This window comes from Thamnophis sirtalis, unplaced genomic scaffold, assembly GCF_051295495.1.
Source record: "Thamnophis sirtalis isolate CommonGarterSnake01/CBP01778 unplaced genomic scaffold, rThaSir2_p1.2 scaffold_11, whole genome shotgun sequence".
Lineage (NCBI taxonomy): Eukaryota > Metazoa > Chordata > Lepidosauria > Squamata > Natricidae > Thamnophis > Thamnophis sirtalis.
The window spans coordinates 42,248,730-42,274,169 of NW_028261391.1; the positions used below are offsets into that span (position 1 = coordinate 42,248,730).

At 41.4% G+C, this 25,440-nt stretch overlaps 2 protein-coding genes across 4 annotated transcripts in view; both read right to left on the reverse strand.

The window, feature by feature from the left end:
- Positions 1–16,650, reverse strand: part of WDR33 (WD repeat domain 33) — a 73,884-nt gene extending 57,234 nt beyond the window's left edge. Inside the window, exon 1 of one of the 3 annotated variants that reach the window (XM_014056198.2) lies at positions 16,510–16,650. The gene's annotated coding sequence lies outside the window, so the exon portion shown is untranslated. The other 2 variants (XM_014056197.2, XM_014056199.2) reach the window with 2 other exon arrangements.
- A 1,259-nt stretch (positions 16,651–17,909) lies between these two features.
- On the reverse strand, positions 17,910–23,805 carry POLR2D (RNA polymerase II subunit D). The gene is made up of 4 exons (XM_014056207.2): positions 23,658–23,805; positions 21,867–22,047; positions 20,553–20,648; positions 17,910–18,445 (listed from the first exon to the last, which is right to left on the reverse strand). Exons 1-4 carry the CDS (start codon positions 23,728–23,730, stop codon positions 18,367–18,369), a joined length of 429 nt encoding a protein of 142 aa, XP_013911682.1. The 5' UTR covers positions 23,731–23,805; the 3' UTR covers positions 17,910–18,366.
- Between the last annotated feature and the right edge of the window lie 1,635 nt (positions 23,806–25,440).

Consider the following 25,440-nt stretch of genomic DNA (forward strand, 5'->3'; position numbering starts at 1 on the left):
TTTCATTGACGAAGAGCTCAATCCGACTTGTTGCACCATTCACTCCAGACTCTTAATTCAGTTCTTAGCTTTTATTGTCTTCAACATCAATATTTATTTAACTACATAAACAATGAACATAACACTTAGTTGTACAAACATAGTCAGGGAGGGACTGGATACTCCTCCCCCCACTATGAGAAGAGGCGTATCAGGTAAGTACCAACACCCTTTTTCCATAGTGAGGGGGGAGGAGTACCCAGAATGGGACGTACCCTGAGGCCCCATGTCCACCACTCATGCCTGTTGAGGCGTGGGCCTCGCCTTGTGAACCGCCTGCAATACCCTGCGGCCAAACGAGGCTTCTGCCGAGGCAAAGGAGTCCAGCTTATAGTTCCTAACAAAGGGAGAGGGGGAAGCCTACATGGCTGCCCTGCAGATTTCGGCCAGGGATGCTTGCGTGGCCCAGGCCGTGGATGTGGCTGCGCTCCGCGTGGAGTGACCTGTGATATGATTTGGTGTCTGTAAGCCCTGCGATTGGTATGCAGTGGCAATGCAGGTTCGCAATCACCTGCCTATAGTGGTGGAAGTTACCTTGTTACCCAGGGACCCTGGTTGGAAGGAGACAAACAAAGCTTCGGATTTCCTGTTTGGCCTGGTTCTCCTGAGGTAAATCCTCAGAGCCCTCCTCACGTCCAGAGTATGCCACTTCCTCTCCAACGGGTGAGAAGGGTCTGGACAGAAGTTGGGCAAAATCAGTTCCTGGGCTCAATGGAAGCAGGAGCACACCTTGGGGATGAAGGACGGATCCAGCCATAAAACCACCCTGTCTTGGTGGAAGACGCAGAGATCCTCCCTGGTGGACAGCGCTTGTAGTTCGGATATCCGCCTGGCGGAGCTTATGGCCACCAGGAACGCCACCTTCAGAGTCAGGAACCTAAGGGAAACTGTTCGTAATGGCTCAAAGGGAGCGCCTGTTAAGAGCATCCAATAACCTGTGTAAGTCCCAGGAAGGGTACCTGTGTACCCCGGGTGGTTTAAGATTGGAAGCCCCCTTAAGGAATTGCCTGACCATGGGATGGCGAGTCAAACTCTGGTTTCTGCCACACAGGAGAACTGATGAGATGGCTGAAACCTGTCTCCTAATTGTGTTAGGAGCTAACCCTCTGTCCAGGCCCGCCTGGAGGAAGTCCAGAACCTGTGGCACCGTAGCTTGGATAGGATTGTACCCCCGGGAGTTACACCAAGAGTCAAAGGCCCGCCACATGGAGCCGTAGATGCGCTCTGTGGAGGGTCTGTGGGTGGCCTGGATAGTCCGTATCACCCTGGGGGAGAAGAGGTCTTTCCTCAGGATGCTCCGCTCAATCGCCAAACGGTCAACTGGAGCCATTGAGGATCTGGGTGCTCCAGCGACCCCTGGCCGAGGGATATCCTTTCCTGGAGGATTCTCCAGGGCCTCTCCACAAACAGAGACTGGAGATCCACGGTCTCCGGGCCAGTGAGGGGCCAACAGAACCACTTCTGCCCCCTCCTGAAGGACCTTCTGTATGATCCTGGGGATCAGGGGCAAGGGAGGAAAGGTGTACAGAAGACCCCTGGGCCATGGACTCCGCAGAGCGTCCGTCCCTTCTGCCCCCCATGTCTGGTACCTGGAGAAGAACCTGGAGCTGGGTGTTGAGTGGAGTGGCGAACAGGTCGACCTCCGGGCGCCCAAACCGCTCGGCCACCTCCTCGAAGATCGCCGGCTGCAGCCTCCACTCTGAGTTGTCCACCTCGGCCCGGCTGAGCCAGTCGGCTCTGGTGTTGTCCATCCCCGCTATGTGTTCTGCCCTCAAAGACCAGAGGTTCCTTTCGGCCCACTGCCCCAGACGTTTGGCCTCCCTCATGAGGGCCCTTGACCTGCCCCCCCCCGCCTGTTTATGTGGGCCTTGGTGGTGATATTGTCTGTGAGGACTAATATGTGCTGGCCCATGACCGAGCTCTGGAAATGTAACAGGGCCAGGCGGGCTGCCCTGAGCTCCAACCAGTTTATGTTGTGAGTCCCCTCCACCTGAGTCCCCTGTCCTTGCGCCATCTGAGCCAGCAGATGGGCACCCCACCTGCTCAGACTGGCGTCCGTTGTTACCGTCAAGCGGTCCAGTGTCCAGAAGGCTTCGCCCTTCGTGATCGCTGGGGACACCCACCAAGTCAGGGAGCGGGAGACCACTGCAGGGAGAGGTACCTTGGTCTGTGAACAGTTCGTGCGCCTTCACTGGAACGGCAAGAGGAACCATTGGAGGTCTCTGGTGTGGAGGTGAGCCTACGGGACGATGTCAATGGCGGAGACCATGGTGCCCAGCAGTTTAGACAGAGTGGCTAAGGACACCTTGGGCTTCCTGGCTACCGAGGAGGCTAGCTGCCTCAGCGCTATCTGCCTCTCAGACGAGAAGAAAAACCATGCCCGTCTGGGTGTCTATTCTGGCTCCTAGGTGGATCAGACTGGTAGAGGGCTGGAGGTGACTCTTGGCTAGATTTACCATAAACCCGTGATCCTTCAGGACTGTCATGGCGATGTCTAGATCCTGTAGGGCATCCCTAAAGGAAGATGACTGCAATAGCAAGTCATCCAGATAACATTGGATGCGCATTGGGACCTGCCTCAGGTGCACTGCCAGCGTTGCCTTTACCATAGTTAATACCCTTGGGGTTGAAGATAGCCCGAAGGGGAGGGCCCGGTACTGATAGCGGTGTCCCATGTAGCAAAACCTGAAATACCTGCAGTGATCCTGGGCAATGGGAATGTGCAGGGAGGCCTCTGTGAGGTCTATGGAGGTGAGAAAGTCTCCCTGCCTAACCCCCTCCAAGATAAAGTGCAGAGAGTGCATCTTGAACCTCCTATAACGAATGGAACGGTTCAGGCGTTTCAGATCAAGGATCACTCTCCAGCCCCCTGAGGCCTTGGGGATGACAAAAAGAATGGAGTAGTGCCCCTGGCCCTATTGCTCTGGAGGCACCGGCTTGATCGCCGGTGTTGGATGGCCTCCTGCATCAGCAACTTCTGGGTCAGCTTCTTTGAAACCGGGCATATCCGGAAGAAGTTCGGGGGACTGGAAAGAAATTCGAGTGAAAGGCCATGCCTGATGGTCTTCTGCACCCACCTGTCAGAGGAGGTGAGGTCCCAGTGATCGGCGAAGTGTGCTAAGCATCCCCCAATGGGGAGAGCGCTGGGCCTGGATTTAATTTTTGTGGAAGGAGCGCCCCCTCCGCCCCCTCAAAAGGGCCGCTTCTGCTGCCTGCCTCTCTGCTGTCTGTCTGAGTACCTCTGCCTAGCAGGGAATCCCCCTGGTACTGCCTGTTTCCAGAGAACCCTGCCTCTGACCCCCTGAAGCAATCCTGACCCCAAAAGCAGGAACCAGAGTCCTGACCCCGGGAGTAGGAGCGTCTGGGTGTGGAGTCGTCCTGAAGCTGCCTTTTTTCTGGGCATTGGCCAGGACCTTCCTCTTGTCCTTGTTCTCAATCAGGAACGGGTCCAGAGCCGAGCCAAAGAGGGAGTCCCCTGTGAAGGGGGCCGAAGCCAGGCGCCACTTGTGACGAACCTCCGCCTGCCACTGCTGTAGCCACAGCAGCCTGTGTGATGCCACCGACGACGTGATCGCCCTGGAAGCAAATCTGGCTGCAGCTAAGGTGGCATCCGAAGAAAACTGGATGGCTGCCACCAGCTTGTTGATGTCCTGATGTGACTGGACATCTGCTATGGGGGTGCGTTGCTGTAGCTCCTGCAGCCACAGCAAAGATGATCTGTTGATGAAGGAGGCTGTGGTGGCTGCTTTCACAGCCCAGGCCGCTGCTTGATGACCCCTCTGCAAGGTGTGGTCCGCCTTCTTGTCCTCCTCTGGCTCCCCGGGCATGTTGGTGGATGTATGAAGAGCCACGACCGGAGCATCTATGGAGAGCTGCGCCAGCAGCTTAGCCAGCTCTTGGTCTACATTGAAGAACACCCTGTCTGAAGAGGAGGGTGAGGGGCCAGTTGTAGGAGATGCCCATTGGCGCCTTACCAGATCAAGGAAGGTCTTGGGTGTAGGAACCGTGTCCGCCTCGATGGCCTGCTCATCGAAGATGTTCCTCTGCTGCCCTGCTGCCTAGCTTGACTGTTTTCTTGGCCTTGAAGAGCAGGGACTTAAACAGTGAGGGCTGGGACAACCCGGTGAATGTAAGTTTAGTGGGAGGCATGCCTAAGTCCTCTGACAGCTTGTCCTCCCTGATCTCGCCTTCCTCACTTTCCATGTCGCTATCCTCCTGGGATGAATCTGAGGAGCTGGGGATCTCTTCCTCCTGGGCTTCTGGGTATTCAGGAGCCCTGGAGGGAGGGAGAGCCCCATGTGGCTGTTGGAATGCCGCTGCCATGCATTGCTGAAATGCCTGCATCATTATCTCCTGAAAGTTGGGAGCCCCTGTGGGAGGTGTCTGGCTGGGGCTCATGTCCCCCTGAGCAGGGGGAATGCCCAAGAGGGGAAGTCCAGTAGGCAAGGCTTCCCCCACAGCAATAGTAGTAGGGGATTGCCACCCCTGAGTAGCGCCCCAAAGTCCTGAGGTGTCTATAAGAATCCTTGATGGCAGGGCTAGATTCTCCACTGTGCCTCCACTGGGTAAGGGAGTGCCTGGAGTTTTTCCCCCTTTGCCTGGGGTGGCCTGATGGCTGCCAGCCTTCTTGCAGAGCCTCTCTAAGGTCTTATGCCTTCTCCTCTCATACTTAAGAGGGCTTGGAAGGCTTGTGACCCCCCCTTCTTCTGGATCTGCCCTGGGGGAGAGGTGTTTGCTCTTACACTTAGCCTTTCCATTTCTCTCCCCCCACCCCCCTTGGGCAGTCTCTGGGGAAGCTACTGACCTGGATCCTTGCTGTTCTGCCCCTCCGGTGGGGCTGCAGTCCATGCTTGCAGCTGCCTGGGTTTCTTCTTCCTGGTAGCTGCTGGGCACTGCCATCTTGGACCACCTGGGTCCTCCCGGTTTCAAAATGGCGCTGCGCGGCTGGCAAAAGGGGTGCGAAATTCAAAAGTACTTGCAGAGTGGCTTGTGCTCCAGGGAGCTGCTGCGTGCCCTCTCAGCCAGATTCTCTTCCTCCTGCCTCTTCTCCGATGCCACTGTGGCCAGGAAAGGCTTCTTCGGCTTCCTCATGATCCTCTGGCCACATGGAGGCAGCGTGAGCGCTCCGGGGCATTTGGGAAGCCCCAGTTTGTCGCTCAACCCCTGAGGGGAGTGACGGAGCGCTCCAGCGACTTACAACCTTCCGTGGATGGGCTTCCCTCCAGGAGGCTTGTGCCCTCTCCTCCTGCTGCCCGGCCAAGGTCCTCACTGAGTGTCCCCGGATTCACTCAGTGGCCAGGGTAGCATGCTGCCCCAGGGGGGCTGGTGGCAGTCCCGTTCCTGTAAGAGGAGGCTGTGCGCGGTGCAGGGAGACAAGATTCGATGGGTCCAAATGAATTCTCTTTAAATCCTAGTAAATTGCTGGAGATACAGAATGTGCAACCTCTCACGATCAGAGTCAGTAAAACTGGGGAATACCTGGTGCCAGGGGGCGTTGCCCAAAGAGCTTATCTGACTCAATCCAATCATGAGAGGACAAGGTCAACCCATTCTGGATACTCCTCCCCCCTCACTATAGAGAACACAATTAGATGAGCTATATCTATTTTATCATAAGGTTACATTAATAGAATTTTACAAGTCTGAAAGTACAAGATGTCCTGCTGCTATTTATAACTGCTTGATCCATTAGGGCAGGTCCTTTCTAAGTTTCCTTTTCTGACTGTTAACCAATGGGGGAATCCTGCCTTTCTTGCTTTATTGTTTCCTTAGGCAATATCTCTTCCCCTCTTTTCCCCAGGTCATTCCCAAAACCCAATAATAAGTAGTTGCAGTCTTACCCATTGGCTTTGCTTGTGAAGGCTGCAAATGGCGATCATATGACTACAAAATGTGTGAGATAGCATTTCACAGCCTTCTCTGAGCAGTTTACAGAGTCAGCATATTGCCACCAACAATCTGGGTCCTCATTTTACCAACCTCAGAAGGATGAAAGGCTGAGTCAATCTTGAGCCGGTGAGAACTGAACTGCCAAACTGCAGGCAGCCAGCAGAAGTAGCCTGCAGTACTGCATTCTAACCACTGCACCACCACGGCTCATGGTCCTTAATCAAGGACTCCTGTAGTGTTTTCTAACGTAGTACCTCAGACAGTGTTATTACAGTTGCTAGCTCCATTTCACTACAAAAAATACCTGCCATCAATTGCTATTATGCATTGTGGCAAGTCCCCCCCCACCCCAGGTGTTGTTAGTCAGTGCCTCCCAAGGCATTTTGTTGTGGTTTGCCAGGTTGCCGATCACCTTCTGATCAAATGTCCACTTCTAAATCTTCCCTCCTCACTTTCTTTCACTGATAAAAGGTTGGATTTTTTTTTACCAAGTTGCCTCTTTTTAAAAACTAAGTAAAATGGGCATCACTTCCTTCCCCTACCATTATAAGGGGATGGAGGCATTCCTAGAAAGGATGAATGGAGAATGCCAGGAAGGTAAGAGGTATAATCAAACAAGGTCATCCAAGCTGTGAAGGTCATTCCAGCTGCTAAACTAAAGCAAGCAGGTTTAAGGTATTCAGAAATTGCTTACAGTATTGTCTGATATCATAAAAGAAGATACAGAAGAAAAACAGATTTTATAGGATAAAATGAAGACTGAGGCTGATATGAATGTGAATTACGATTTTTTTAAAATAATCAGATTACAAAAAGATGCTATAGATCTGAAAATGGATTTTAAAATGCCAGAATATAAGAGTGATATGAAAAAAGATACCATAATGAACTTACAAATGAAACCACCTGATGCCTTAATAATTAAAGGAAATATAAACAATAAGAATTTGGGAAGCACTCTAACTTCAGACGTGAAAAAAGGATGTGTTAATCAAATGAAGCTGTTCCTAAGAGACAAAGGGAAAATAATAAGAAAAAAGCTTGTGGGACATTATTTGATGGGATTAAGGATCAATAAAATAAAGATAAGAAATAAAAGTGGATTGTTTCATCAAGTTTCTAACAGCTATTAATGGACATTGACCATGATTGAACAATGAGACTTTAAAGATCTGTTTATAAATGACAAAAGATTTCTTGGAGAAAGTGTTAAATTGGAATACAAAATGGATTTATTAGATTCAGGTTAAAACATGTTAGTATTTCTGATAGTGCTTAACTGTTAGTTCTGGTAAAAACTCAATGATGAGCTTTTATAATTTGGTTATTAATGAGATATGGGAAGAAAAATATTTTTAATGAAATGTTAGAGAAGAGTTAATTTACTGAAGTTGTTTATGTTTCTCTGGAGGCGGCATGTTTTTCTTATTTCTTATTTTCTATCTTTTTGCACTCCTTTTTTACTTTTTATATTTTTCTAAGTTTTATTAGTCTTATCTTTGTATTTCTAAAACTAGTAAAATTTATATTTTTATAAAAACATAAAATAATTGACAAGATAGCCTTCGATGATCAAGTCAGGTAGCACTGAACATAATACTAAAAACAAGCTGACGATCTTGTATTAATGTGTTTATGATGTGACTATATTAAAACCATTTGGAATGTCTAGTTGTTGTTGCTGCTATACAGGAAAAGAAAATCTGAAGGTGCAAACAAAATTACAGTGGGAACACAAAACTGAACTTAGGTAAGTTTAACACAGTGAAAGATGAAATGAATTGATTGCACATTGACATTTTAGGCATCAGGAAATTGAAATGACTGAATATTAATTAGACTTCACAGACAATCGTTAAATATCACAATTATCTGTGTTTATGCTCAATATTAGTACAGGAGAACAAGTTGATGTTTTATGGTCAAGTTGAACTTGACCAATGGGAAAAAACGTGCTGCTTGTGATTTAGAAAGTGGACTGCCAAAGTTGGAAATACTAAGAAAAAATGTAGTTGGACTTTATTAGCTTAGGGAATTAAAATGAAGCAGAACAGGTTATCAATTTTAGCCATTCAATTATTTCTTCATTTCTAACACAGTTTTTCAACAACCAAAATGATGTCTATATGCTTTGACATCACCAGATGGCATGGAGAAATAAAACTGACTTTATTGTTGGTACAAAGAGAGGGAAAAATACAATTATAACCGCATATACATAGTCAGGGTATGACATTAGAAAAGATCACAAACTGTCCATTTGCAAGTTCCAAATTAAGCTAAAATAGAAAGCCTATCAGTTTTCATATCATCCTGATCATGTACCCACCATTTTCAAGAACACCAGAAAGTGTGCTCTGGAAATGAAGAACCTTGGTGATAGGAAACAAAAAATTTCAAAAATTAACTTATAAAAAAAATTCAAAAAGCTGTCAGAAGTGACAAGAAGCAGTAATTACAACATATGTAGAGACACTGAAGATGGAAACAAAGGAAAGTCTTTTAAAAAATCTCTAAACTCAGAAAGGGGTCCCAATCTTGAACTTGTATGCTAAAAGACAATGGATAGGCAGTAACTGATCCCAGTAGGTCAAACGTAGGAGTATAACTGAGATTCTGCAAAGTAGAAATGTCCATACCCAAAATAACTTAGAACTTCTGCTTCCAGAACCAGTACAGAAGATGAAATCAGAACAATAGCCAAATTATTACCAAGACAGAAGGCTATAGCAATTGAAGGAATAACTACAGAAATATGGCAAACAACAGAGTATCTGTAACTGTTCTAACCAAACTATGGCGGCCATTTTGGAGGATGGACACAGTGGCCAAAAGAATAGAAAAAGTCAGCCCATGTACCAATACTAAACACGAGACTTTGAGTGTGGAAACTCAAATAATATATTTAATTTCACATGTAGAACCTTGCATAAAAAAGAGATGCCAAATGTTCAAATTGGCTTTCCAAAAGCCAAAGAACATGAGAAAAGTGAAAGAATACCAAAAAACTAATATGTGCTTTGCTGGTTACAGAAAGGCTTTTGATTGTTCCAACTATACCAAACTGTGGCATGTGCTTAGAAAAATGGGAATTTCAAAACAACTCAGTGTGCTTATTCAAAGTCTATATACACAGATAAGAAAGCGACAATCCGTACATGGTAAAGAAGTGAGATGAGACTATATTTTTATTTATTTAACCTATGTACTGAATATATAATGAAGGAAATTGGGAATGGAAATATATAATTTTACCTATTTTGAGCATAGTTTTAAAACTAAGGGATGAGGAATTATTAACCTGCACAATGCTGATGACACTGCTGTTAGACAAAAATCTAAATGATTGCAATGATTGGTAATGAAAGTCAAGGAGCATAGTGGGAAAGATAGAAATAAATTTAAATATAAAGACCAAACTAATGACAACAGAGATAACGAGTCTTAGAATTGACAATGAAGATACTGAAATGGTGGATAGCTTTAAGGTTCATCTACAAGCAGTAAAGAAACCAAGAAATAAAAACAGATTAGCATTGGGTAAAAAAGAAACAAAGGCCTTAGGAAAAGGTATTCTGACAAACTACACCCGGGTTGGTGAACCTATGACACGCAAGCGTTGCCCTGTCAGCTGGTCAGCTGAATTCGGCCTTCTTTTGAGGCCATTTTTCACCCTCCTCTGGCTCCAGACACTTTATAGTAGCCTGGGGAGGGAGAAAACAGACCCCCCGGAGGCTTCAGGAGCTCATAGGGCCGGTTTTAGCCCTTCAGAGCCTTCAGGGGCCTTCCAGATGCTTCCCTGAAGGCTCTGGAGGGCAAAAAACGGAAGTCCGGTTTTGCCCTGGAAGGCCCCTGAAGGCTCCGGAAGGCTAAAAATGGCCCTACAGACAAACCAGACTTCTGGTTTGTTCATAGGGCGGGTTTTTTAGGGAAGTTCCTGAAGCCTCCGGAGAGCCTCCCGGGGGGGGGGGGAGCTGTTTTCACCCTTCCCAGAGTCCTAATTAAGCCTCTGGAGCCTGGGAAGGGCAAAAAAAAAAAAAAAAATGCCAAAAATGGGGGGGGGCGCTGGTCATGCACACATGCGCACTGGGGTCGTGTGCATTGCATTTTGGGTGTGGCACATCCACCCACGACCTCCTTGCGCTTGGCACGCGAGCCAAAAAAGTTCGCCATCACTGGCCCACACAGACATCAGAAAATTAGAGACAATGGTTCTCCCTGTAATGCCTTATGGAAGCAAAAGCTGGAACTAAAGATCAGGCTAGAAAGAGTATTGACAATTTGAGCTTGGATGTTGAAGAAGACCACTGAGAATACCATGAAAACAAGAAAACAAACAAATGGATTACTGAACAAATCAAATGTTTCAGTACTGTTAAGGTACAAATAACCAGACTTGAAATATCTTGCTTTGGATGCATTATGCAAAGACCCAGGTCTCTGGATACATCTATGATGCTTGGAAAGATGAAAGGAAAGATGACCACCAGCAAAATGGATGGACTTACAGTGATGGATGAACTGATGGAAAACCTGAAACACCAGGTTGTTTCTCCTGGAGAAAATCTATCTATAGTACATTGTTGCTGAGAATAGATATTAACTTGATGACAGGCAATTAATGAAAAACATTGAAACGAGTTTTGTCAGTTTCCCATTCCAGTCCATGTGAAAGGAGGATAAAACAGAGTTTTCATTTTTTTAACTGGTGCACTTTTGAATGCAACAGGTACTGAAGTATTGTATATAACTGAACAGGAAGTGCCTCATATAAATGCTCTAGCAACAGACCACATGTTCTTAAAACTCAGGAAAGGGAAGTGAATATTTGCTTTTCCACGTAGGTGAGCAGGTAAAGAAACAGAAGAACCTACACATCTGAGCCTAAACACCAACATTTGGATTATTGTTGTATTTAAACTGGGCCAAACAATCTATTTTATAATCCAATCTAGGTATAGCTGATCCATTTTAAGAAATGTTTAAGCTGATGCTATCTGTCTAACAGAATAACTCCCCTATGGGAGAAAACCACAAGCAAAGACATAATTCTTAGTTTCTAATATTATTACTTTGTGTATAATGAATCTAAAAGCTTGATTGTTCTGTGAGAATGAACACAAAAATAAAGTAGACAACAATGTGCACTACAGGTAATCCTCGACTTACAATAGTTCATTTAGTGACTGTTCAAAGTTACAACAGTACTGAAAAGTGATTTAAAACTGTTTTTCATACTTACAGGCACTGTAGCACTTCTATGATCACAAAATCAAAATTCAGATGCTTGGCAACTGACTTGTATTTATGATAATTGCCATGTCCCGGTGGTCATATGATTACCTTTTGCAACCTTCTGACCAGTGAAGTCAATGGGAAGCCAGAGTCACTTAACAACCATGTTACTAATCTAACAACTGCAGTGATTCACTTAAAAACTGTACCAAGAAAAGTCATAAAATGGGGCAAAACTCATTTAACTGTTCTCACTTAGCAACAGAAATTTGGAACTCAATTGTGATCGTAAGTCAAGGACTACATGTACTAGACAACCTACCATCGCCTGATTTAAATATATTTATTTGGAAACCACATATGGCCACCTATCTTATACATGATAATCCTAAATGGCTCATAACAATGTTCTATAAAAACAATAAATAAACAATAAATCTAAATCCACAACAGTCTCTTTCCAAGTGTACTTGAAATATAAATAATCTGATAATCTGACTGAATGAAATAATCGCCTGACTCCTAGCAACTCGTTAGTTAACAAATTACTAAACATATTAAAACAATAATACAAAACAGAAAAGAACGAAGATGGCAGAGATAGTAAACCCAGATGCAGAAAATACGACTTCAAGCACACTTACCAAAGGCCTAGGTGAAGAGCCGGATCTTTTGAGGCCTTTTGAAACACCAGGAGAGTGGAGTCAACCTTATTCTAGAGGGAAGGGGCTACAGTAGGTGTGTGCTTCTAGGAACCTGAGAGATGGAATTATTTATTTGTGTCTCGCCTTTATTATTTTTAACTGAAATAATCCAGAACAGCCAGACCAGATCAACTGGGCAGATATTATGGGAGACAGGTTGCTCTTCAAGTAACCATGCCCTATGAAATGTAGTGCCTTATAGGTAGTGAGCAGCACCTTGAATCAAAACTGGAAGCAAACTGGCAACCAGTGTAGCTCACAAAGCAGAGGTGTTATATAAGCATACCAAACAATGCCCATCATTAACCATGCCACCGTATTCTGTATGAGTTGAAGCTTCTGGGTGGTCACATGTACATTGCAGTAGTTAAGCTGTGAGGTAACTAGAGCATGAATGACCATCTCAAATATTTGTCAATATGGTGTAATACTATGCCTGCCTTTCAATGGTCCTTTAATAAAACAGCTTAGAACTGTGCAAAGATTTTCATCTGGCCCAGAGAAATTAAGTCACATGGAATGAATGGTATTATATTACTAATACAGATATATGGCCTTTTGTCAGATATTTACATAAGGTAGATATTAATCTAGGAATTAGTGATACGGACAATTAATGATATGGTACACACTTTCTGGATTTTAACAAAATAGAGCATTTTTTAAAAAATGAACATTATCTAATTTTGAAAGTTCAGTTTATATTTGATGAATTGGCCTTATTCACATTATGACAGTTGGCATATTAAGTCAGACACTTAATCTTATGAAGTTGTTTTTATATCACATTCAAGCAGAATTTATAAATACACCCGAAAATGTTCCTTTTGTGCACTCTAGCCACAAGACTATCTAAAAAAAAATCCTAAATAAATCTTTTCATGATTTGTTATGTTTAAACTGGAAAAATTGGCTTCTTCTCAAAAGCCAGAATTGGAAGGCATATTTGTTGTTTGTCTGACTATAACTACTATGTACATATGTATGTCCAAAAACTAATTGTTAATTTAAATGTTGAAATTGCATGTTGTAACCATTCTTGTATACTAATAGCTTTGTCAGGTAATGTATATATTTGGGGGGAAAAAATACAAGAGTAAAATGTTTTGTCTTAGCAGCATGCAAAAATTTCAAAACTATAAACAAAATTGTGCTTAGTTTTTATAGTAACTTATTACTCACCTAAAACTCATTCAGCAGTATACACAAATTGCTTATCAAGCCATGTAGGCCCCTATTTTTCAGGCTCAAATTTTGGGGGGATGATTCTGATTATTTGAGAAGGATAACTGGCAAGTAGTACAATAACTAACATCTCCACGAAGGTGGCAGCTATATTATACTAGTATTGGTTATAGTTTTCAACAAATTTGTAATGGAATTCAAGTGTTTTCCTGAATTTTCAATAATGCATTGACCTTTTAAATAATTAAGCAGGGTAGCTACTTCCACTCACATAATGTGTGTGGATTGCTTTATTATCACCTAATGTATGATTATCTAAAGCAAATTTTCTATAATGTAAAAATGTCCAATCTCCCCCCACCAATTATTCAAGGTACAAAAAAAATACCAGTAAAAATACACTATTCTTAATTTACTTTTTTGTTGGCAATTTTTAAAATACAAATATAAATATTATACTATTAGATTTCGAGTAGAAAAACAGTGAACCAGTCTTCATATGCTCTTATCACTTTGCTGGCAGAGGTAGTAGAACTGTGGTTCAATTTCACATTTTACAGCATGGCAGTTAAAGATCTTGAAAACACTTTACTGTATGTTAATCCTCCATATACTTAAATATGTATGTTATTTCCTAAACTATCGACCTAGTGCAAAAATATAGTAATTTAAGAATCACAGATCTCTCCAAATTACCTGCAGAAAAAATTAATCAAAATAATTTAACTTTAGAAACTTCAGGTTCCCTGGTGATGGGAGAATTTACCATTAAAAACAAAGTTATTTCTACATATTTATGGAGTACAACTTTATTTATAGTTCATATTTCTAAATTGCCCATCTCCCTCAAAGAGAGCTCTTTATGGTTTCCAATACCAGTGGGTTTGCTATTAAGCTTCTGTAATATCTTTTCAGAAGTCATGATTCCAAGTAATAGTTCCCAGATATTCTACAGTACTTAAAAGTAATTATTTAAGTTTAGATGTCTACAATATGTAAAAGTTATCCACAAAGATTAGAAAAAAATGTCAGAAGATAATTTCTTGATCCAACAGTATTTCCCGTGACTTATATTTCAATTGTTTCTAGAAGTATCATTACAGGGTCACATTAGTGGGGGAAATGAGCTTTTAAACAGCTGGTATGTCAACTATCAAAATAATTATAGGCAGAATTATGTTTTTTTTAAATACAGGCCTATGAATATATACCCACCAACCGTAGCAGAAAAAAGAAATACTGTAGCCATTTTTTTCTTCCCACTCCAATCAATTTTCATGAACAGAACAACCTACAGAGCTCTTTATCAATATGAAGTTATTTTTACACTGAAAAATACTACTTTTTCTAAATGCGTAAAAGATGCAGCATTACTATAGCTGACATTATTTCAGTATTTAGCTAAACACCCATTGATTTTGTATGTATCGCCCTCTCCTGAGCTTGTCGATCAGAAAGATTGGCAGTTCAGTGGTTCGAATCCCTAGTACAGGTTTCCTGCATGAGCAGGGGGTTAGACTAGATGACATCCAAGGTCCCTTCCAACTCTGTTACTGTTTACTGTCCTCCCAATAGCATTGTTTCCTCAGGGAAGTCTCAAAGGTACTTTTTCACTGGATTTTATTTTTGTTTGGAGATGTTTCGCTTCTCATCCATTATAAATATAAATCCTTCCATTCTCCACCATTTGGTCAGAACTGAAGAAAGCTATCTTGGATGAGAAGCGAAACATCTCCAAAGAAAAACAAAAACAGTCTAGTTGTTTTCAAAAAACACCTTTGGAACAACCATAACTTGGATGACTGAGATTCTCCATAGACATTTCCACACAGGGAACTACTTATGAAATCCACACAAATTAGTTTGACATTCAAATTTAATATAGGAAAAATAGCTTTTCTGAGGAAACTTCATACAAATTCTACCTGGTTAACTTATTTTCCACATATGATTCTTAGCCAAATTTACAAATATGTAAAATTAAAGCAGCTTCTTCAAATACAAAATATTTTGAGCCATTTTATTTGAAATAACATAAAACCAGGATGTTTGAGAACTAAGCTAATAGCTATGAACTACTGGGTAGTATCTACTATGTAGTAAATACATTGATGTAGTTATGTTTTATCTGAAGATTAGCTGTAGGGCCCCAAGTTTCTAGTAAAATGCAATGACCCCATTTGTTTTCTACCTAGACTAGGCACAAATGAGAACTTTTAAAAATACACTGAGAACCTTCAATATATCATCACACAATTGGAAAAAGACATTAAAATTATATTAAGTCATCTAGAAGTACCTAGCTTCTAAGAATATGTAAACATGAATATTGGGAAGTTACATATTTTACAATGAATATGTTAACCTTTAACACAAACTCTAAACTAATATTCAAAATTCAAATGAACTTTTCAAAACTAAGATTTGTAATAAAAATCCTATGCATATTTATTCAGAAATTTAAGTCTTAATGTGCTCAACAGGACTTTATTCGGATCCATTAAGTCAAGGGTTCCCACATTTTTCTATACCCTGTACTCCTAGAACACCTCTAATATATTCTCGCACCCCTTACAAAAAATAAAATAATTATATGCATATAATTATGCATATACACTATAATTTTGAAATTTCTACCCAAGCTTTTGCATCTCCTGGAATATTGTCTCATACCTCCAGAGGGTGGAAGCATCCCAAGATGGGAACCCCTGAATTAAGTGAAGTTATGACTGCATTCTTTCTTAGTTATAGCCTCTTGCCATCTCTACTTAACCTTAACTTACATGTTTTGTATCATGGTATCTCATTTTGAAAGGAAGATGGTATTATATCTGCACTCTTGTGTAAGGATTTTGGAAATCTAAAAGTAACTTCCAATGTTACCAATCTCTAATCTTTGTAGCAACTCTGCAAGTTTATCAGTGTAACACCTCACAAACTACATTAAGTTTGCACGTTTTAAAATAATGACTAGAGAACGCACAATGAAGACGAGATGTGAATAGGAAAACTCGGCTCATATTATGCACTTATAGCAACAGATCGTGACCGAAGAACCTCCGCTATAAATATTCTCCGCCTCTTAAAGTAGGATGTGACTACTTAATCACGTCCTAAGGAAAAGGACAGGATGTTGGCTACTTGCTTGCTTCCCCCAGTTTCCTTCCAGACACTGGATTTCACCTCTCGTTTAGAGTGAAGGCCTTGCGGCTTTTATTGAGCTACACCTCGTAGCTTTAATCTAGCCTCTCCTCTTCCATTCACGACGTCCGCCTATTCCGGCTCTTTCACTCTCAGGCCCCTTCGCCGCCAGTTAACAGCAGCAGCAGCAGCCCTCGCGGCCTAAAAATGGCGGAAACGGCTGGGATCTTCCGACGTACTGGGCGCTTCCACGCTATTCCCCAATTTTCTTGATGTGAAACACTCACAAAAAACAGCCGCTCACGGAGTTTTATACCGTGGGGCTTCGACGTCCCGAACAATCTTATCCCGGAAGCTGCCGCCTCACGAGCCGTCTCTGCCACAATCCGCCATCTTCCCCAGCAGCTACTGGAGACGGTGCACATGATGGACGTCATCAGGTACACCAACCAAAAGTAGGCGGGCAGAGGTAGGACTTCAGGATACGCATGCGCCCTTTGATAGAAGCTCGTTACGCCATCTTTTTGCGACTACCATGGAGTGGTGCGATAGCGGCTTCCGGCTAGCTTTCCGGAAAGGGAAGTGTTAATGTAAACTAAAAAACGGAAAGGGGAAGCAATATAGGCTTGTAATTTCAAAAAGTCACAATTCCAGATGGGCAAGAATATACTTATGGTTGAATGTCAATTCATCACTGGCCAACAAAAGAAGTAACAAAAGTGTCAAGCATAAAACGAGATGCTTACATGGAAGAGGCTAAAAGTATTTACAGGAAAATTAATCGTTATATTACTACGTCAAAGTAAGAATCAGCCATTGTGTTTAATGTTTCACAAAACATTTAATATTGAGTAGGGACACCATTATTAAAATTATATCCATTGCTGCAAGGAGGTTCTGTGTTAAATAGTATCTGCTCTTACTATACGTGTTACTTGTGACACTTTGAGAAAGTCATTGAAACAATTCGTTTACAGCCTGCCTTGGGAAGTAGTATGGAAGATGGAAAAATAAAATTTAAGTCAATTTGTTGTAATGTGGAAGATAACAAATATCTGCATTTCTGCTTAAAGCAAATAATTTCTATTAACTAAGAAGTGATATGAACAAATAAATTATCCACTAAACTTGATCCTTTAATAATGTGGAGTATTGCTTTCCAATCTTCAGTTTTTAAAAAGCTAGAAACACTTAAGTATTTCAAATGCATGTGAATTCAAAATATAGCAATGCATATATAGTAAATATTTAATACAGAAGTCCTTACAACAGTTCATTTAGTGCATACTGTAACTGGCACTGGGGAAAAATGACTTATAATCATTTTCCACACTTACAATTGTTGTGGCATCCCCATAGTCATGTGATCAAAATTCAGATGCTTGGCAACTGGTTCATATTTATGATGGTTGCAGGTCATATGATCATCTTTTACGACTTTCTCAGAAGCAAAGTCAATGGGGAAACCAGATCCACTTAACAACCTTGTTACCAACTGCAATGATTCACTTAACAACTGTGGCAAGAAATGTCCTAAAGTAGGGCAGAACTCACTTAACAAATGTCTCACTTAGCAACATAAATGTTGGGGTTAAATGTTTTTGCTGTTGAAATACAGGTATTTCAACAGCAAAAACATTAGATGTAATTTAATAAGTAATCCCCATTCTGCTTCTCACCTTTATAGAAACAATTAAAAAGGACAGTCACAAGACCTTAGTTAAAAATATCTTAGTTTAATTTGCAATTATTTTTGAAGGAGAAAACTGAGTCTGAAGAAGCACAATAAAACCCCATAGGTTTGTCTTGATTCTACTGTACTACTACAATTCTCAAACAGCAATATGAATTAAATATAGTAATATTTATCCTACATGACATATTCAAATTAGTATTATTGGACCCAAAAATATTATTTGCACCTCCAAAATGAAGTTATGTTTAATATTCACTTCTAATCAGGTAAAACCTTCCAAAGTTCTACGGTTCATGTTTAAATTCTTCATATTTAAAAAGTTCATAAAACTGGGAAACATAACTTGGTCAGAATATAAAATACTATATTAATATGTGTTGACCTCAAAAGGACTACAAAGAAACAAGAATGAGATCCTCAATTCCCCTCCCCACCGCATCCCATTCCACCCAGTTCAGAAGAATCTGGAAATTTATTTTAATATTGAAAGCTTCGTTTGGTCTGTATGTCATCAAGAATTTGCTGCAACTCTTCATCTTCAAACCGACCCTCTAAGCTGAAAGATAAGAATAAGCAGTGGTTTCTGTTTATAAAAAAAGTTCTAATATATCAACTCTCTTAAAAAGAACTGCAAGACACCAATCTGGAGAATTGAAAGAAACTACCAATAAAATAGGAGGATTTTTTCTGCTCAATACCACTGTATTTTTCGGAGTATAAAATGCACTTTTTTACCCCCCAAAAGAGGGTGAAAATCTGGGTGCGTCTTATTCTTTGAATGTAGCCCCGCCGCATGTTGGATTTTCGTGTGGTTCCAGGCAGCGGGGATTCCACATGGAGCCTGATTCCCGAAGTGGCCCAGGGAATTGCATTGAAAGCCTTTTGAAGGCCCCTTCACGAGCCACAAAATGCTTGCCACCCCTCTGACACTCGCTGAGCCTCCTCCCATTGTAGACATGCCCTCTCTTCTCCCTTGGCCAAATCCGCCACCTGAAATGTGAGGATGATGGCGGAAAGAGCTTTCAGGTGGCACCGTTTTTGGAATTGGGGAGGGGATCCGCCACCTGAAATGCTTTCCTCCACATTCCTCACAGGTGTCAAAAGGGCGGCAAGGGCTTGGAGTCTCCTCAGCTTGGAAACTGCCAAAAACCGCTGCCCAAAAAGCACGGCTTTCTTTCCCAGTTACTCAGAGGTTTTTGTATATGCCACCCTCCTCCTCCAAATGAGTGGTGCCTCAGAGACACTAGATTTCTCTGGACGCTAGATCGGAAAGTTAAAAACCTGGAATGGGGTACAATCAAGCTTGATTCAAAGGCTTTGGCTTTGGATCACTGTGCTGCCACCCAAAAATGCTGCTACAGTGACCTCTGCAGAGACCACTTCACCTGCCCCTTCTCGGGCAGTTCCAGGCGGCAGAGATCGCAGTAACAGCATTTTGGGGTGGCAGCGAAGCGATCTCAGGAGCTTGATTGTATCTCATTCCAGGTTTTTTACTTCCCAATCTGTTCCCCTTCTCTTCCTCCACCCCCACTTCCAATCTGCCCGGATCTATCATGCAGCAAAGAGATATAGTAGCTGGGAGCCTGGCACCTGCTTTTGCACCGAGACTAAGGAAGCGGGGTTGTGAGGAGGGCTGTGAACAAGCCCGGTTGTTCAAGGAGGCAGCCTTGCCAGGTCGACTTCTTTGGGCTTCCCTTTTGTGGCTCAGGGACCACCACGAGGAATCATTAACCCAAATGAAATGGATCCCCACCCCTTCTCGCCCAGTGGGCCGTTCCCGGTCGAGCGCAGCAGCGGCGGTTCAGCAGCATCCACGTTTCTTTCTCTCCTCACTGAAGAGAAGAAAGGAGCCAACGGCTGTTCCTTGGGCCAAGCAGCTCTGCGTGATTGCCGGTCAGAGGGGGAAAAATAAAGCGCAGAGATATGTTTAGTCCTGCCCTGCCCTGGGGTGGGGTAGAGAAAAGTGGATGTGAGATCGATAAAAGCCTTACCCTTTAGGATGATCAAGCCCCCACAGATTGCATTTTTGCTCTCCCTGGCCCCCAGAAGCACTTTGCAGGCCTCCCAAACTCTCTGTTTCAGAGGGTTTGGAAGGGCTGCAGAATGCTCGGGGGGGGGGGGGGGTTTAAAAAAAACCTCTTCAAAATTCTGGTGCATTTTATACTCTGAAAAATTTGGTATTTAAAGCTAGACTAATTCAATTTAGACCAGACATGTCACTAGTCAAAACTATCATTTTCTCCCCTCCATCTTGGTATTACCTTATAACACATATTTTAATCATTAAAAATATGATAAAATTATAAAAACAGATTAGTTGAAAACTTCAAACAGTAATAAGGAATATATTTAAACAAGGGTGTATTCAGGTTTCCTCTACCTATTTTTTGTTTGACAGAATCGAGCCTGGAAGTAATTTTAATTAAAACAGAACATAAATATAGCTAAGAAATTTAATTTAGAAATTTTGAAGACTGTTGTTCCAATCAGATCAGTATTTTTAATTTCATAATATCATAGTATTTGACTAAAGAATGGATATTTAAGTCCAAATTCTGTTTTTTTAACTAGATGATGAGATTGTAACTGTTTTTCTGGTGTTTTGAGGATTCAAATTTACTTGAATCATGACAAGCTTTACCTTTTTAATTAGGGCAACTCACCTGGGAATTAAAGCTTTGGCCTCTTCAGCTGTTTCAGGACCCAGATTAGCTAAACATGCTAGTTCAAATTTATGGAGTTTCTTCTGGAGCAATAAGCTGAAAGAAAAAAAAGACACAATTTAAAACTGAAAAGATGTAGATTTGTATTGTGGTAGAAATATTTTTATAGTACCTCATACTTTCAGTGCAATTTTACTATCACTCATGTATTTGAGACTATGATATAATCTACAGTGCAATTCAAGCACATATCCTCAAGCACCTAGAATATATGTAAACGTGTGGTTATACTTCATATAAAAACATCTGCATCCAAAAACAACACTTCTATATTAACATTGGTTTGATATATAATACATCAATTATAGTTACATCATTTTACCTATTTTTTAAAAACTTTGTGTCTGTTCTGATTAACAAGTAAGGGGAAGACAGTAAAGTTCCAAACTTGTTAAATTATTCTGCCATTTCTATTTATGACAGTATCTATATATTTTATTCATATTATTTGTAGTTATTATATTTATAACCCATTTTTATTTTGTACAAGTCAAGGCGGTAAACACATTGCTTCAACTTGTTTCCTCTATACCTAAGACAAAGTTACATTGCTCTCCAGATCTAGATTGTCATTTATCCATTTTTATTTAACTTTGGGATGATTAGAAAAAGAGTAACAGTTCTTATTCACTGCAACAGAAGAATAATGCGGTATGTTGCAGCTGTATTCTCCAACCACTCCCTACCCGCTGATGCTACCCCAGCTGGCCTTTGTTGTTGCCTCCCTTCCCCTCCACCAAATAGCCTCAAGTTCTATATCTCAGGGGCTGTTAGCCATGCTGAGCAGGGCATCTTAGCTTCTTGCCACCAGCGCCCTGGCTGCCAGCCTCTTAGTGGGCTTATCTCACTTTAACAACCTCAGTCAACCAGCTAGGAGGGCTCTTTATGCTCTGCATTCTGGCCCCACAGAAGACAGTTCCTCCATTGATATTGAGATCAGTAGGGAAGATTGTAAATGGTGATCATGTAACTGTGGGGTACTTGGCAACTGGTTTTAAGTTGACAGGCACCCAGGTTGCGATCATCTTCTCTTGGTGGTGTGTGTGACAGTCGGAAGTACATTACAGGTTACAAAGCACCTTTTCTGAAGCACTGTAATAGCAAAAAGTTGCTAAGTGAACATCATTAGGCAAGGATTATTTATCAAATAGTAAAAAACAAATTTGTGCTAAATTTAGCCATTTTCAATTTAAAAAGACCATATATATCTCTTATTCCCTAATTAAAATTATTTTTTTAAAAAAACTAATTTACCTGCGGACACTAGCAATTGTCTCCCGGTTTTTGAAGCGGCTGAAGCGTCCTGTATAATTCAAAGTTTTCATAAACAGTTCAGAAAGTTCTTGCTCATCTTCTACACTCTCATTCTGCTGTTTCCGATGTTCCAGAAGCATGTGCACTTCTGAATTTAGAAGTGTTTCGGCAGTTTCAAATTCTGCATGTTAATATAGGTGTCAGGGACATAGATTAAAAAGGAAGAAAGATACATTAATATTGTTATTAATCTTTGACTGTATGCAAGACAAAAGCATAATAGTGTTTCAAGCTGTGAGTGAAAGCTACTTTACCTAAATGCATCTCAACATCAAACAGAAATAAAGCAAATCGTCAATGCCTATGTAGAAAATTAAGTTAGAAAGATTCTAGTTATTGTTTCTTATACATATTTGTGTCGCCTCACAGAAACTTTTACATATATGAAAGAACTGAAAATGTGATTTCTTCTTGAAATGATAAGCAGGTTAGTTTTTATCATCTTCATTCTGCAGCAAAGCATACACCACTTCTTACAATAAACCTTACAATAATCTTCTAGATATAAATGTACAAACTACACTGTAAAATTTATGATACATCATCTTCCCTAAGACCTTCGTATATCCAGCTATCAATTTCAAAGCTTCATTTTATATTAGCAATTGCATTCACATATGTTTATATTACTGCAGATTCAGAAAAGGTTATGATCCTCAATCACTTTAAACAATAGAACTTGTAAACATTACCTTTATATTCACAAGTTTCAATTCACTTAGATAAGCATATATCCCTATTATTGTTAGAACTGATAACATAAATGAAATGGCTGCCAAAAGAGTAATATCATAGTTTTACAGACAAAAAATAATTAAAAACCCCAATTATTACCCAAATATAGGTAGTCCTTGACTTATGACCACAACTGAGCCCAAAATTTGTTAAATGAGACATTTGTTAAGTGAATTTTGCCCCATTTTTCAACCTTTCTTGCCACAGTTAAGTGAATCACTGCAGTTGAAAAGTTGGTAACATGGTTGTTAAGTGAATCTGGATTCCCCACTGATTTTGCTTGCCAAAAGGTTGCAAAAGGTGATCACAGATCTTGCTAAACAGCAATGGTCATAAGTATGAACCGGTTGCCAAGCATTTGAATTTTGATCATACGATAATGGGGATGCTATAAAGGTTGTAAGTAACTTTGAATGGTCAATAAATGAACTCTTGTAAGTCAAGGATTGCCTGTATAAGTTATGTAGTCCTTCACACACAAAAAATTGTCAGTCAATTATCCTCTGCATGTACGTAGTAGTAGGACTGTAGTATTGGTAGGTTACTATTTTATTATAATCACCTATGGAATTATTTTGATAAATATAGAAAAGGATCTCAAGCAGTCTCCCACCCAGGAAAAGCCAGAGATCTTAGCTTTAAATTTGCTACCTCTTGTGCTCTAGCCCACATAACTAGCATGGAATGAGAACAAGAGCGGGCTTTGAAAGGCAGGTCAGGGTCTTTTTATACACCTGATATGGATAACCCAAAGTTGCAAGGTATCCTCATCTAATCCTCCCCCCCCCCGCCCCGCCCCAGGTCAGCTCTTAAATTCGCAGCCGCACGATCCTTACAATTCTGAAGAACAACAGATGGGAACAGACTATTAAATGACCCTCAAGATTGTCTAGTAATACGGTCTAGTTCTTCTGTGTCCGTTCACGGGAATCTCCCTTAGGCAACCTTCCTTAGCTTCTCCGGTTGCTTTAGTCTCCCCAAGACTTTTCCGCTCACCCTTGGGAAAAACAAGCTGAGATGCATCCTCTTCCACATCTACGGCGCGAATGTCAGTACCTCCTACCGCCATGGTTTCATCTGGTCCCCAGAACGCGCGCCGTGGGCCGGAAATACGAACGACGAGCAAAACACCGGCGACCACACATCATCGACGCCCCCTGGAGGAGACAGAACAAAGCGCTCCCATGACGTTGGCCTCAGAAGGACGGTGGGGAAAACCGGGCGTAGCGCTGAAAGCAATTCGCTCGTATTGTAAAGCGCATAAATCCTCCTCGTGAGGGAATTCGGGATTTGAAAGCCTTAGTTCAGCGAGGTTTAGTTGTAAATTAATAATAGCAGACATGTGAGCTCTGCCCTACATCTTTTTATTTATTTATTTATTTATTTATTTATTTATTTATTTATTTATTTATCTTATTCTGTTAGATAGGGAGGTTAGTCTAAAACATGGGGAGGACGACAAGAAAAAGCCAGTACAAAAATACTAGAGAACATTAGGGTGATTCATTAGCTAATTACTAAATCCTTGTAAATGTTTATTCAAATTCATCTCGTTGATATGATTTATTCCGAAATGAATAGATATAGGGCAGTGGTCTAAATGTAATAAATACAGGGCGGGGCATAACCTTTTCCTAGGGGGTCACAGCAACACTTGTAATAACGACACAAATAATTCATACACCATTCGAAAGCCCATCAAAAACTGAGTTTATTGACACGATTTAATAGTCAGTATGACCCCCATTAGCCCTTCGAACAGCATTCAAACGAGGTGGATAAGAACACAACAAATCTTCAAACAGTCATTATTTTGCAATTCTAGGGCGGGGCATAACCTTTTCCTAGGGGGTCACAGCAAGATCGACAGCAGTTTACAACTTCCGCGACACCTCATTTTAAAGCCCATAAAAAACTGAATTGAATGAGCTATTAAATGTTAAATTTGCTTTAAGAATGGCTGGAAAATTCGATTCGGAAGAACAAAGGATCATTGACAGAATAAAATGCATTGCCTTTCGAGAGGCACCTCATTTGAATGCTGTTCGAAGGGCTAATGGTGGTCATACTGACTATTAAATCGTGTCAATAAACTCAGTTTTTGATGGGCTTTCGAATGGTGTATGAATTATTTGTGTTGTTATTACAAGTGTTGCTGTGACCCCCTAGGAAAAGGTTATGCCCCGCCCTGTACATGTATCTGAGTTTCTTGCAGGTTTGATAGTCCCCAACATTATGTAGTTTGCCATGAAAATTATTCATAATCTACCTTTCAAAACACCTTTTCCTGTAGGTTAAGGTGACTGAAACTTGCTTTGGAAAATTGCTTTTCTTGCCACCACCCCACCTCTAGGTTGTAAATAATCTTTACTGCATACAGGTTTAATTTTCTAGCATCTGTGTAGAGTGCTCAATTCAATGCACAGGATTTGCTTTTCTTGTGAAAGTCTCATGCAATGTATTTCCTGCTTTATAATTTCCAATTGAAAGGAGAGGACAGAAGGCGTGGGGGTTTTCTGCCTGAGTAGGGGGATGGATTAAATTAAAATACCTCGAAGGTTCCTTCCAATTCCGTGATTCTGATTTTCCGTATCATTTTTTCAGGTCATCCTTATTTTCAGGCAATAGTATTGTATCATTTGCATGCTCAAATTATTTATGATTCTTCCTCCAATCTTCAGGCCCAAATCAGGTAGTTCCAGTTCTAATTTCTGCATGATCACTTCAGCTTACTGGAAAATAAATGGTAATAAAATGCATTCCTATCTAACTTCCTGAC